This window comes from Nicotiana sylvestris, chromosome 7 (genome assembly GCF_000393655.2).
Source record: "Nicotiana sylvestris chromosome 7, ASM39365v2, whole genome shotgun sequence".
NCBI classification, from domain to species: Eukaryota; Viridiplantae; Streptophyta; class Magnoliopsida; order Solanales; family Solanaceae; genus Nicotiana; species Nicotiana sylvestris.
The window spans coordinates 15,671,950-15,685,415 of record NC_091063.1 but is presented as its reverse complement, the minus strand read 5'-3'; the positions used below and the strand labels follow the sequence as shown (position 1 = coordinate 15,685,415).

The 13,466-nt window shown below is 36.6% G+C and overlaps 1 protein-coding gene across 1 annotated transcript; it reads right to left on the bottom strand.

Annotated features, from left to right (window-relative positions):
• Positions 1 to 2,526: 2,526 nt before the first annotated feature.
• On the bottom strand, positions 2,527 to 9,943 carry LOC104242212 (ribulose-1,5 bisphosphate carboxylase/oxygenase large subunit N-methyltransferase, chloroplastic). Its single transcript, XM_009797240.2, has 12 exons — positions 9,458 to 9,943; positions 7,278 to 7,441; positions 7,073 to 7,156; positions 6,407 to 6,464; positions 5,757 to 5,810; positions 5,333 to 5,404; positions 5,162 to 5,242; positions 4,640 to 4,812; positions 4,319 to 4,421; positions 4,106 to 4,237; positions 3,389 to 3,511; positions 2,527 to 2,869 (listed from the first exon to the last, which is right to left on the bottom strand). Exons 1-12 carry the CDS (start codon positions 9,857 to 9,859, stop codon positions 2,783 to 2,785), a joined length of 1,533 nt encoding a protein of 510 aa, XP_009795542.1. The 5' UTR covers positions 9,860 to 9,943; the 3' UTR covers positions 2,527 to 2,782.
• Between the last annotated feature and the right edge of the window lie 3,523 nt (positions 9,944 to 13,466).

Below are 13,466 nucleotides of genomic sequence, written 5' to 3'. Positions count from 1 at the left end.
ACATAGTCCCACACTAATTTGGTTTGACGAAGCTCTTGTAGCTTTCTCCTTGCATTATTTTCAACATTTTTGGGGAAGAACTATAGGCATACGGATACCTTCAGTTCTGTCCATGTCTCGAGAGCATCTTCACCGGCCCTGATGGCTTCGTACTTCACCCGCCACCAGAGTTTTGCTTCACCTTGAAGATACATGGCAACAGTTGCTACCTTCTTAGCTTCTTCTAGGCCCCAAACGGCATCGAAGAACTGTTCGATGTCAAAGATGAAGTTTTCCACTTCTTTGGCATTCCTAGCTCTACTATATGGCTTTGGCTCAGGAATTATTAGTTTTTGTGTCGCGGGGGCGAGGTTCACAGCACCCCTTATTTGGTTTCCGCCTCCTCGAAGCAGGCCTTGTAAAACAGCATTGACAACATTGAGCTGGCCTGACAAGTTGTCTTTAGTTTGTTGCATGACAGTCACCCTGTCTACCTCTTGTGACATGTAGGCTAAATCCTCGGCACGCTCCTATTGGAGGCCTTTGAATTTGCCAAAAAATTCGGCTGCCTCTGTGGCTGCCATTTCCCTGTCTCCCTCAGAGTTGCGACTGATGTTTTATGTCAACTTCAGCTTAGAGCATTCTGCGGTCTAGGTCATCCAACCTTTGCACTAGGCTGGTTCTTATTTCAGGCACCGTATTCATGATGGGTCGTAATACGTCAATCGTCTCTTCGATGGCTGCAATGTGGTCCCCATGATTCACCATGGTCACAAATGGTGGTAATGGCGATATGTTCTCTCGTCCGATGCCGAGCCTAGGCTCTGATACCAATTGTTACGCGACGCCTTCCTGAGATTCCTTGGAAGGGTGACGTAAGGCTAAGCAACTAATGTCAGTGCAGTTACTATACGCCAACTGAGGTCTCCTCCGTACGCTAGACGAGATTGTCAGTGTCGTACGGGAAAACCAATGTCAAGAGCAATTGAGAGAACAGAAATGAGAATTGAGAATGAAAGAAATCTTGATTGCATTAATGAAAGCTATTATAGAAAAGCAACACGGTGTCGAGGGGGAGAGACACCAGTACAGGGAATTGTTTGCTTGCTAGAAAGTTTGATTGTTTGATCCCCCTAATAGTGCTTAAAAAAATAAAACAAAGTTACAAGACTAGACCTAACTAAACTAGAGAAACATAATGGAAGTGCATGAAATAAAACTACTCTATATTTACAATGAAAAGAACTTAGTTTTCTACAAGGTAGAAACAGGTCCGTTGTCAGCAACCTTGTCTTTGGCATTACGGTCTGCGCACGGCGCAGTTAGTATCTGCCTGCGGCTGGGCGCTGGCGAGGGATATCGGTGGGGCGACAGAGACACATGCACGCTTGTCACTTGGCGCAGCCAAGACCATGGGGTCGTTCGTGGCGCTAGGCGTTGGGAGGCTTGCTAGGACGCCACGGGGCGCACCCAAGGGGTCATGGGGCATGGCTGGAAAGCCGCCCATGACAGTACTTATGCATTTTTCCTTTATTTATGAGTCCTTTTCTTTTTGCTACTCTTTTATATTCTCATTTTTGACTTCCTTATTAGTTGCATAGATTATTTCTTCTTCAAAAAATTAGCTCTTCTTCTCCAATAGATACTTATTAAATAAAAAGGTTTCTCCTCTAATAGTAGTCCCTGTATAATCAATAATATTTTCTTTAATAAATATAGTAATTGATTGGTGCATATATATATATATATACTCTCTCTTCTTTTTTTTTTTTGATTTATTAGTTGAATTCTTTTAGGCCCTTGGTAAATATGTGTTTTGCTACATTAAAAATATACGCATTATTCTGTATAGAAGAAACCTCTTTTTCTTAATGTATATAAAAAAAGTCGCTGGACAAATATAAATGAAGAGCTACAATTTTAAGAAGAAAACTTAGATGCAATGAATGAGATTTCAACTGGAAACCGAGAATGTGAAAAAATTTAGGTCTGTCAAATATAAAGCAGATTCAGTAAATTGCATTTGCATACAATTTATAAATCTAATTATATCTGACTTATTGCATGTATGTAACGACTTTCATCTATTCTTTCCGTTATACTTTAACCTTAAGTCGCATTCTCTTAGTATGTTTTGCTTATTTATATTATTCTCTTAAAAACAACATACAACTAAAATTGTTGAGCCAAAAATTGCATATTTTTGAAAAGAAAAAAAAATCCACTTTTTTCGTCCCATTTGTATGTGATTAGTGTTTGACTAGAAAGGGAGTTTTAAAGAATTAAAAAGACTTTTGGCAGGTACATTAACTATATTAAAAGCATCAAATTGTCATTTTAAAGGAGTAACGCGGTAAGAGTTTCATACATATTTCTTGTTTTCTTTCTCCTGAAAAAAGAATGAACTTTTATATTAAGTGAATCTCAACAAGTCATGTTGTTAATAAGATGAGAATGCAACAAATAAAAAATTTCCAAAAGAGAAAGTTTTCCATTTAAAAACTGACTATAAAGTAAAGTTCCCGAAATACAAAACAAAGACACAGCTCTGTAAGCAGAAGTCTGAATAACCTCAAAAGCGTTTACAAATTACAAAGTTATCGAAGTTAAGTTGAAAGATACAACATGTATTATACATACATGACACAGTGATTAAAATTATAAAGAGAAGAGACTCCACTCCTTTGTGCTGTCTCAAATTGTAAAACAATGACTTCTTAGCAATTCAACATTGAGACAGTGGATAACTTCGCCCGAAAGCAGAAGGGTTGATATCAAAATGGGGGAAGAGTCATTCAACAAGTTATTTGAAAAGGTTCCTAAGTCCATCAAATAAGTTGAGAGCTTTCAGTTCGCCGCTCCTAATATCCCTCAATCTTCTCCTCAGTATCTGGTACCATGTCAAAAACATTTTGAATTAAGGTTAATGGTTGAAAACATCGATTAATTGAAGGAAATCAAGAAGATCGATCAATTCACAAAGTTTCATTTTCTTTTCTTCATTTAACTGTAAACACAAACATATGTTGCAAGTCATATATCTATCCCATTACGTTTGGTCAGGAGAAAAAGAAAAAAAAAAAGGCAGTTCGGTGCACTAATCTCCCGCTATGCGCGGGGTCCGGGGAAGGGCCGGACCACAAGAGTCTATTGTACGCAGCCTTATCCTGCATTTATGCAAGAGGCTGTTCCCACGGCTCGAACCCGTGACCTCCTGGTCACATGCCAACAACTTTACGGGTTACGCCAAGGCTCCCCTTCTACATTTGGTCAGGAGATTGTCATGAAATTCTTAGGCCAATGTGGACTTGTAATATAAGTATAACATGGAGCACGGGGAATGGTAGTTTAATTAACTAAGTACATATTTTGGATAGAGTTGCTGGAATGTGAAACAGTGTGTACTTACATATTGGCTACGGAAGAGTATCCTCCGCTCACTTGTGCAGAGATCAACTGCTAGCTGTTTCAGAAACACTCTTCTGTTTAGCTGCTTTGGATTCGTTACGTCGAGATCCATTTCTCCACTTGCCTGTTAGAAGATATGATAGTTATTGAGCATGGGTAAATGCAATGGAACATATTTGTACATGCATGCAAAGTTGCAGACCTACAAATTTATACTTCTCTAAATCATCGCTAGAACCCATGTTAGTGTGATCAGTGGGAAGACTCCTGTATACAAGCCATATGTCAATAAGTATAATACCTATATGAAAATATGGTCCTTTAAAAATGATAGAAGAATTAACCTAAGCAGTTGTCTCCACCCAACCGCTTAAACTAAAAATAGCCGGTGGATGTATAATATATTATACAATTCATATGTACTATGTGTATAACCGTGTATAATCAGTATATTATCTTGGCCGACTATTTGTGCAAAGATCCCAAGATGATACCTAATCTTCTATACGTACAAGAACTTCATAGGTGCACCAAAAGCTAATTAAAAATAAAAGGTTATTCCTCAAATACACAAAATCACTTTTGATCCCGTTACAAGCTCTCCCATTTCTCTCTTTCCACGGGGCCCACATGCCGGCTAGGGAAGCAACATCCCATGCGCTCGGCACCCATGTAGTGTGATTATAGAGCTGTATTACTTAGGGAAGTAATTTACTACCTGAAGGAACTTGGAATACTTTGATATGCTGGATTCACAACTATCCAGAATAAATTGCAATGCTTCTTCTTCTATCTCCGGGTACTTCATATCCTTCTTTGATGTTGACTTATTCGATGCTGCAGCAGCCATCTGGAATAAACTAAGTTTTAGATTATTATTTTTCCAATCCAAAAATGTAGTCCACCTCGCAAAAATTGAGATTTATCTTACCTCTCCAAACTGTCTGCTCATGCTAGGTGGACTGACTACTAGATAAGCAAACGCCATCAATTCCAATGGCCAACCAGTGACTTGTATAGGAAAGCATTCCGATCTGTTCAAGGTACATGAGAATTTAAAAGTTAGTGTTTTTAAACATAAACAACAAAAGGACACCAATTTCTAGGAAACCTAGGATTTTTCTGATAGCAAGGAACCACAGCCAGAAGGTTTCTACATTTTGTCAGAACTGATTCAAATTAGAGAAATAAAATATCTGAAAATATTTAGCTCACAGTATTATGGACCAGTCTATATAAACGAAGCACTCACGCTGATAACCCATGCTTCTTCAGAGCCTCCACCTTCTCCTTGTAACATTTATCAGATTTCTTAAGTGAAAATGACAACTCAACTGAATCACTAGGATTGGTGCCTTCTCTAGGAACAAATCCATATGAAAGCAAAAGCTCTCCATTAGATTTCCTTCCATATGATATAAAAACCTGTACAATCGCAAGCTTACAAGTTACTTACACAAGGCATTGTCTAATATGAAAACTCAAAACGTCAAGTGGTTCTACGGGGATGCGTGCATCATGAAAGTAATTACATTAAGATAAAAGATTTTATGTTGAATACTTGCTAGGCTTATAAATATAAACAATAAATAAGGGTGAATTCTGTTCAGCAAGGAGGTTAATAAGAATATGTTAGTCTGTGGCCCCTTTCTAAGCCACAGTGCAGTAATTTTCTAATTTGAGTTAACTATTAATATTCAAGATGGGGGATCCAGTTGTTTTGACGATACAATAATTTAGCTAATCGCTTTTAAAAAGTCAGAATATTGTATACCTGCTCACCTGGCTGATATGCCCTGTCCGTTGTAAAGACAATTCCTTGCGATGATTTATCATAGTCAAGAAAAGTTTCCACCTTGTACAATAAAACAGCTGAAAGAATCAGACTCAGAATTATGCCATATATGTCAAGTTCAAACATTTTCACTAAAGTGCTATTCACAACCTCACAATTATGATTCAGCATATCTGCCCAAGGAACCAAGGCAACTCTTCCATCCATAGAGGGTAATCTGACCTGTGAATGCATAACCAATTTAGAAAGCATATCAAAGTTTCCCATGAAGTAGATATTTAGCATCGAGTAAAAGAGCGATTACAAAATCTCTTTTTCTTTTTTAGTATATCATTTCACTGAAGACACCACAGCTTGATTTCTGCATTCAACTTCTACCAGTTTTCACATCCAAATTGTTTACTTGTTCCCCTTTTTGTGAGTCTAAACATGAATGACAGTAGAAATCACAGTAGAAATAAATTTTGTGAGCCCTTTCTTTTGTAACCTATGCATCCTCTGAATGCTTCTTGTTAATGACTTGCCACTTATTTCATAAACAAAAAAAATTTGTGTTCCCATGTATGAAACTCACCAAACGTGAGAAGAGAATTCCAAATGACCAGTTGAAAGTCTCTATGTTGAATATCTGCAATAACATGCAGCAGAAATTTGAACACGCTCAGGACACACATTAAAAGAAAAATAGCAGTAGGCAGAAAAAAGTATCCCCTTTCTAGTTAATTGTAAAAGAATAATGCATCTCTAGACTTCCCCTGAAGACCATAATTCATTGCTGGGCACTTTCTTTTCAGAACATGTTCAATAAGTTATATCAAAAAGGTTGATCCTGGTTAATAGAAGAACAAGTCCAATGATCTATATTAATGTACTTGTCATTTGTAAGACTCTTGTCTAAGGCTGCAATATGTAGATGGATCTATAGTGAAACAAGTGGTTCATTCAAAAGAAACTTCGCTTTTGATTGCTCCACTTGGTCATGACGCAGAATCATCATTACCTCAGGACTATACGGTCTTATAATTTGAAGTCAAAATTGACTATGTTACATTGATAAATTAAAATGGCCTCTAGGAAATGTAGCAGCTCCATCATATCTTCTCACTTCACATAGGCAACCATTTCCTCCCAAGAATCTTTACCACATCATCAAGAAACAATATAATGACAAACAGATAACATTTAGCTGGCCTCAAATATTAGCAAGTCATTAAGATTGTGTACCTCTTCAGGAAATAAATCAGGATGTTTGGAAAATATTCTGAGTTTTAAATCATTGTACCTGCAGTCGAGATGATGAAGCAAACACTAGTCAGCAAGCACAACAATAAAAAATAAATGAATTATAAAACATTTCTTTTCTTTATTCCTTGAAAAATTCAGCTTTAATCCTAGAGATATCCGACTAAGCACGTTTAACTTTCAATTAATTCAAACATTCACTTCTGGTCCCCCCCCCCCCCACCAACAGATTCTTGCAAATGCAATGAATACTTAACTATTAGACAATGCGACTGTAACGTAATATGCTAAATGAGTGGCATTTTCGGTACTTTTTCTTTGTACTATGATGACAGAAGTTTTTCGACATGTTATTTATTCTTCTGATATCAATTTTTTATTTTCCTCTTCATTAAAATAGCCCACCCTCACCGTGACATGTAATAGCTAGATGCTGTAATAGTTAACTCCATGCGATTTTGCAGGAATCAGTAGTGGAGTGTCCAATGAATCAGTACAATTAATTAGGGTAAAGTGTGCTTAGTCAGGTGTAACGAGAACCCAAGATAATAATTGAGTGATCAAAGTAGTAGATTTTTTCCGAATAAAAGTAAGGAAAAAATTAGCTTCAAATGATAAATTCTGAGAAATTAAGGAAAGAAGCCTTACGTTCCAGTGACGTTATTTATCCTTTCAATTGCCCGTTCTCTTATTTGTGATGCTTCCAAATACCTGTCTAGCTCAGAACGAGTCCTGAAATGACATGGAAAAGCTGTAGGGGAACTTATTGAGCATGTACCCTTTTACGTAGTAAAGGAAGAATGCTCAAGTCTTGACAAGTTTTGGTAGACACCAAAACTAATAAGAGGCTTACCAGTACAAGAGAGAGTAAGGCTGTCTAGGCAAGGCAGAAATATAGTTACTCCATCTTGAAGATTTCATGAGGCTTGCCTCGCTTATTAAATATGTAGCAAGAAAAGGCCAATCTGGAACATTGTATTGTTTTAACACAGCACCAGCCTCAGGGTTGCTCCATTTCTGGCATCACCAGCACATAGCAAGACGGAAAAAGAAAAAAAAAGCCTCTGTTGGTACCAGAATTCATAATATTTTAAATCCAAAAAGTACTTAGATTCAAATAATGGTAACTGTATCTGTTGTATTCTAGATACTTTCGTTATGCCCCTCCCATCTGATTTGCTTGAATTAGGAAGGGCTCGTGTCTTAAATCTCACAGCATTGAACATGTGAAACCTGAACCGGTGATCACAGGTTGCTATTTGCCATAGTGATTAACATTAACCATCTTTTAAACACATGGAAGACCATTTCCCCTTTCCTCATTTTTCCCCTTTAGTAAACCAACTAATCCACAACTAGACAAGGAGAAACAAAACACTTCAGTATGCTGTAGAATCTATACTTACACATGTATAGCATGGCATTTAAACCAGTAACTAATTAAAAGCTTTAAGGATACCTAATTCTTCCATTATCTCTACTGATATACAAATATATAAGTAACACTTGAGATCCATTTGTAGCCATTCTGCCTCCAAGCTGCACTAATGACTAGTATGATTCTAAGAATAAGAACAATGGTAAACATTCCAGTGCTATTTCAAGTATGAGGTATGAGAAATATCTGTTTAGAAAAGAATCAACTTTACTACTTAAGAAATGCAATGCAGATGTGTGGCTAGTACAATTGTTTGGATGAAAGGAAATTCAGAGGAAAAGAAAGATGTCATCTTGTTATTGCACTCCTTCTACCTGGAGAGGGCTAGTTTTGTGTTTGTATGCGAGCCTACATATGTACATATATGTTGGTATTCGTACTAACTTGCTCATATTCGCCTAATCCATTGGAAGCTACTACAACCCCAACAAGTACATGAGAAGGGTAAATCTGTCCATAAACCAAATTTTGTAGCTGGGATTCAAACGTGAGATCTCAAGGTTGTTACCCTATGCCATCAACAACTCAACCATCCCCTAGTGGTTGAGGGATATAAATTATATATGACAGAATTTGCCAACTGAGGCAGACAATCGCGGCAATATTGATGTATTAGCAACTGACAATCATGGGAAGTCAAGGTTTACACTTTATTTCCATGTCCTAAAAGTCCAACTAAGCTAACCTAGCATGAGATACACTGCAATGTCAAGAAGTTAGAGCTGAAGTGCATCAACATCCAATTTCTAGTCCGATTGACCTTCACCTTAATGACTTCTATACCAGAAAGGTAATGAAATATTAGTTTCATGTTCACATTTGTTCCACATCCTGTCTTATTAAACCGTAAGTCCTTCAGAATCTCTGCGATCTGGAACATGTAATAGTAATACAAGTAGAGTACTTTATATGTCAGGGAAAATTACCCATTTAGCCTGTAAACATGATTCTACTTCTGTTCATTGAAATTAGTTCTTACAGAGGATCATTTCTAAATTAAGACTGTTACACTTCAATGTTACAATCTCAAGTTTTTTGCCTCAGTTGGTTACTCAGGCACCCAGACAGCAATTAGGATTTGTTAATGAGCAGTTATGTTCGTTGCAGGGATACACAACAACTTAATTAACATCTGATTTACAAATTAAAATTTCCCTCTTAAGCCCCCGGTCTTTCGTGTAATAGTAAGAGCAATACGTGATGTGTGGATTAGGTGCACCTCATGAGGCTATCTAAGTGGAGAAAGGTAGAGGGCCGGGTCCATTATCCACCGAGTTCAATTATAGCCACGCTAATTTACTTCAGGCCAAGTTCAAATATCAAACAAAAGACTACTCCTTTTGTTTCAATTTATATGACACACTTTCCTTATTAATCCGTTACCAAAAAAATGACACCTTTCTATATTTGAAAACAGATTAACTTTAAACTTTTCATTTTATCATTTTTACCCTTAATGTTCATTAAGCTTTTACAATCACACAAATTTTATGACTCTACAAAGCTTTTAAAACCACATTTTCAAAAGTCCTAGTACTTTTTTTCTCAATAATTTTACCCCACATAAATTGAAATGGAGGGAGTAATAATTTTACCGAGTCAGCAGTGATGACAAGTGAGGGAGGAACAAAGAGCAACTTTTCCCCTTTCCTAATATTTTTTAGAGCAACAAGGCCTCTTTCTCCAACATCCACTCTTTGTATGCCCATTTTCTGGTCAGGCAGTCCCGAATCCGACAACCATTTCTGCAAAGTGGATGCATTTTCGAGAGAATCAATGTCGCAGCCCCACGGAACATTCTCTGCTTTTGTCGGTTTGGTAGTTTCAGCTGCGGAAACTGATGAAGAACAGCGAATATTAATGGTGTTAGGAGTAGTACTGTTTCTTCTGTGGAAAGTGTAGGAGGAGTTGAAGTGGAGAGTGGTTCTGTGAGATGGAGAATTATGGGAGAAAGGAGGAAGGAAACCTGATTGGAGTATTCTAGAAGCTTCCGCCATGGCTAGAGAAGAGAGGTGAAAGTAGAGGAAGTGTGTGAGTGAGTGGAGAAAAAGAAGGGGGGAATGAAACTCTTGCCTTATCTGTTGAAGGTGAGGCGTAAAGATAGCTTTAAGATTGGTCGTTTTGACAGTTAAATTTTATCTGAATTTTTTTTTTTTCGATAATAAAACTTAAGGATTTAATTATTAAGTTATATTAATAATATAAAAATTTTGTTCCGTTACATCAAGCTAATTAGCATTTTTATTAAAAGATTAATCTATAAGTACTTGCGTAATTGTAAATATTTTTCTAGAAAAACTTAACTTAAATAATTATTCATCTAAAAAATAGGCCAAAAATGTATAATAATATTTATAATATATATATACATATATAAGTGTTAATATCCTAAAATCCCCCTAAACTATCATGTTTTAGTTAGTTTTTTAGTTAAGTTATTCGGTGCCCCAAAAACCCCTTCGAACTATATTGAAAATTTTACCTCATATAGCAAAGGTATACACTCTATTTATTATAAATGAAGATCATTTTAAAATATTATTTTCTATAGCTATTTTTTATATTTTATAGCAAAATAAGTATTTATGGTATATACTACCATTGAGGCATGAAATAAGGCATTAAATATGTTATTTATGTTTTTTCTCTCCCTTAGACCGCTGGACATACTTATTTTTAAGGTGATTGTCGTTACTGTATTCATGAATACATGGCGCGAATAGATGTGAATACATGCGCGTACAGCTGGACTGCCCTAGTTTTAGGCTTTTTTACTGTTGTATTCATGAATACAGCAACACATTCGCGTATAGCTTCATGAACGCATTCGCATTCATGAATACATGTGAATACATGTGCGTACAGCTGGACTGCCCTGATTTTAGGCGTTTTTTGCTGTTGTATTCATGAATACAGCAATGTGAATACATGCGCGTACAGCTGGACTGCCCTGATTTTAGGCGCTTTTTACTGCTGTATTTTGAATACAGCAGCGCAATACATGTGAATACATGCACGTACAACTTGACTGTCCTGTTTTTATGTACTTTTTGCTCCTGTATTTATGAATACATGGCGCGAATACATGTGAATACATGCACGTACAATTGGACTGTCCTGATTTTTAGGCACTTTTTGTTGTTATATTCATGAATACAACAATGCGAATATAGCGAATACACTACCGTAACAACTGAATACTAGATATAGGAAGTAATTATGTATATGGTAGTTATAGGAAGTTAATAACCACTAAACAATAGTGGTTTCTGAAAATTCCTCGACTATATTCCTCTTCATATTAAAACCCCCCTTATTGCATTTTTGGAGGTATGTCTAGTGCACACTCCTAATTATCTAAAGAATGTGCCTTGTGGGGCTACACGTGGCTATTTAATCCAAGCCTAAAACCCTCTTAAACTGATATTTTTTTATCAGTTACCTACTTAAACTATCTGGTGTCCCCAAGACCTTCCTGAACTATATTCCCCTATATATTAAAACCACATGTTGAATTCTTAGAGGTGCACCTATCTAACTATATTAACTTATGGTTTGTACTAACTTTTTTATGTAGTTTACTCAAAATGTATTTCTCTTGGATGACTGCTAAATTCTAGAAGTTTTGACCAAAATAGTATCTTATATAATGTGTTAATTTTAGATTTAATTGTGACTGTATTTTATGCTAGACTCCAATTGAATAAGTCCGTATTTATCTATATTATGCAACATAATTAAAAAACAAACAAATGAAGGCATATAATGCTACATTTATGAAAAATCATCTTATATTACTTAAATAACAGTACACAAAATAAAATTTTGCAAATAATAAACCAATCAGTCAGTACTGTCACGACCCAAACCGATAATGCGTGACGAGTGCTCGAGTTTTACCTATCGAACACCCCTAAGCATACGTCTAAGATATAAACATGAAATAAGTGTAGGTCATGCATAACGCCTGGCAATAAAATACTGATTCATGTTAATAACATACACGGAAAAACATGCCCAAAAGACATATATACGGAATACGACAGGGCAAGCTGACAAGGACATATACTATCTAACTACGTATGACTGTCTACAGACCTCTTATAGAGTGTACACTGTATAAATGACGGGGCTGGGCCCTGTCATACTCATATGTATACAAAAGTATCGTACCAAAACTTAATAGCAGCTCCGGATCAAATGGAGCATAATAACTCTCACTGAGCAAGAATCCTAAGAAGGGGGACCGTCAGCCTGTCTACCTGCACCTGTGGGCATGAAACACAGGCCCCAGGCAATAAGAGCGTCAGTACGAATAATGTACCGAGTATGTAAGGCATAAAAATCAGTATATAAAAGACATAAAAGAAACATGGAGTAAAGGACTCAACCTGTAAGTCTGAATAGCTTTGTGAATCATGAAATATTTATAATGTCATGCATATGCGTATAAATTTCATGTCATGCATAGGTATATGCGTAGATAACATCATCAAGCCTCTGAGGGCATCCCATCATATCATCTCAGCCTCTGTGGGTGAAATCATAAACGTATACCAGCTGATCAGGTGGTGGTGCGTATATAACGCCATAATCTTTTCTCATACCCCATATACATATACTATACACATATATAACGTCATCTAGTCATGGTCAATATATATATAAATGGATGCAATGCATAATGAAGTAAGTCAATAAGGTCTCTCGGAACTTCATGAGACCCATGAACAGACGATATGATAGTAGGACATATGGGGAATCCAGAGCATAGGCAACTCTAGTACTTCTAAGAATAGAATTATTTGGATCATGCCAAAAGGAAAGGAGGGATAGCCTTAGCATACCTCAAATCGTCAATGCAACTCCACAACAAGATTATGATAACTAGCGCGCCAACCTTATAACAAAGAAATACATGTACGACTTAGATGGCGCTAGTGTATTACGTATCTCAAACGATAACTCGATTCTAAAATAAAACAGGCAGCATTTCCCCTGATTTTACTTCTCCCTTAAGCCTACTATAGGTGAGATACAAACACAATACAATAAGTAACTCAAAACCAACCTAATTGCAATTCGGAGCCTTCAATACAGCAAAAACCTCAAATATGTCGTAACACACCCAATCAACAACTTATCAATTAGCCTGAAAATGCAACGACGAGCGAACAACCTACTACCCTACCACATGTGGCATTTCTCCACACATTTTTATCCTTCCAAACTCCATAAATCAACAGCAAAATAGGCCGGCACAAATGGACTACAAAACAGTCCACTAAAAATGGAAAAAAAAATCGAACTCACGGCTTCCAATCACCGTCCCGTGAGTTCTAACTATTAGGAAACCAACTTATCAACCTTCCTTGATATTTAAAAACTTAATTACAGAAGTTACACGTTTCTTAACTATGAATTATCTTGCAAAAATTGAACTATAAAGAAAAGAGAGAGACGGTATAATAATACTTGCGTCGTAGGGATCGTTCTAATGTTATCGTTTCTCGATTTTCTTACCCTGGATGTTAGTATTCTTTGAAAGCTTTTGGAGAGCTTAAGTATATGGTTTTATGGTGTTCTATGGTCGGGATATATATA

Coding starts and splice junctions, on each gene's coding strand:
- LOC104242212 (XM_009797240.2), bottom strand. CDS start 9,859: ATGGCGGAAGCTTCTAGAATACTCCAATCAGGTTTCCTTCCTCCTTTC. Junction 6,465..7,072: donor ATAAATAACGTCACTGGAAC/GTAAGGCTTCTT, acceptor TCTCGACTGCAG/GTACAATGATTTAAAACTCA. Junction 3,512..4,105: donor AGTATTCCAAGTTCCTTCAG/GTAGTAAATTAC, acceptor ATCTTCTAACAG/GCAAGTGGAGAAATGGATCT.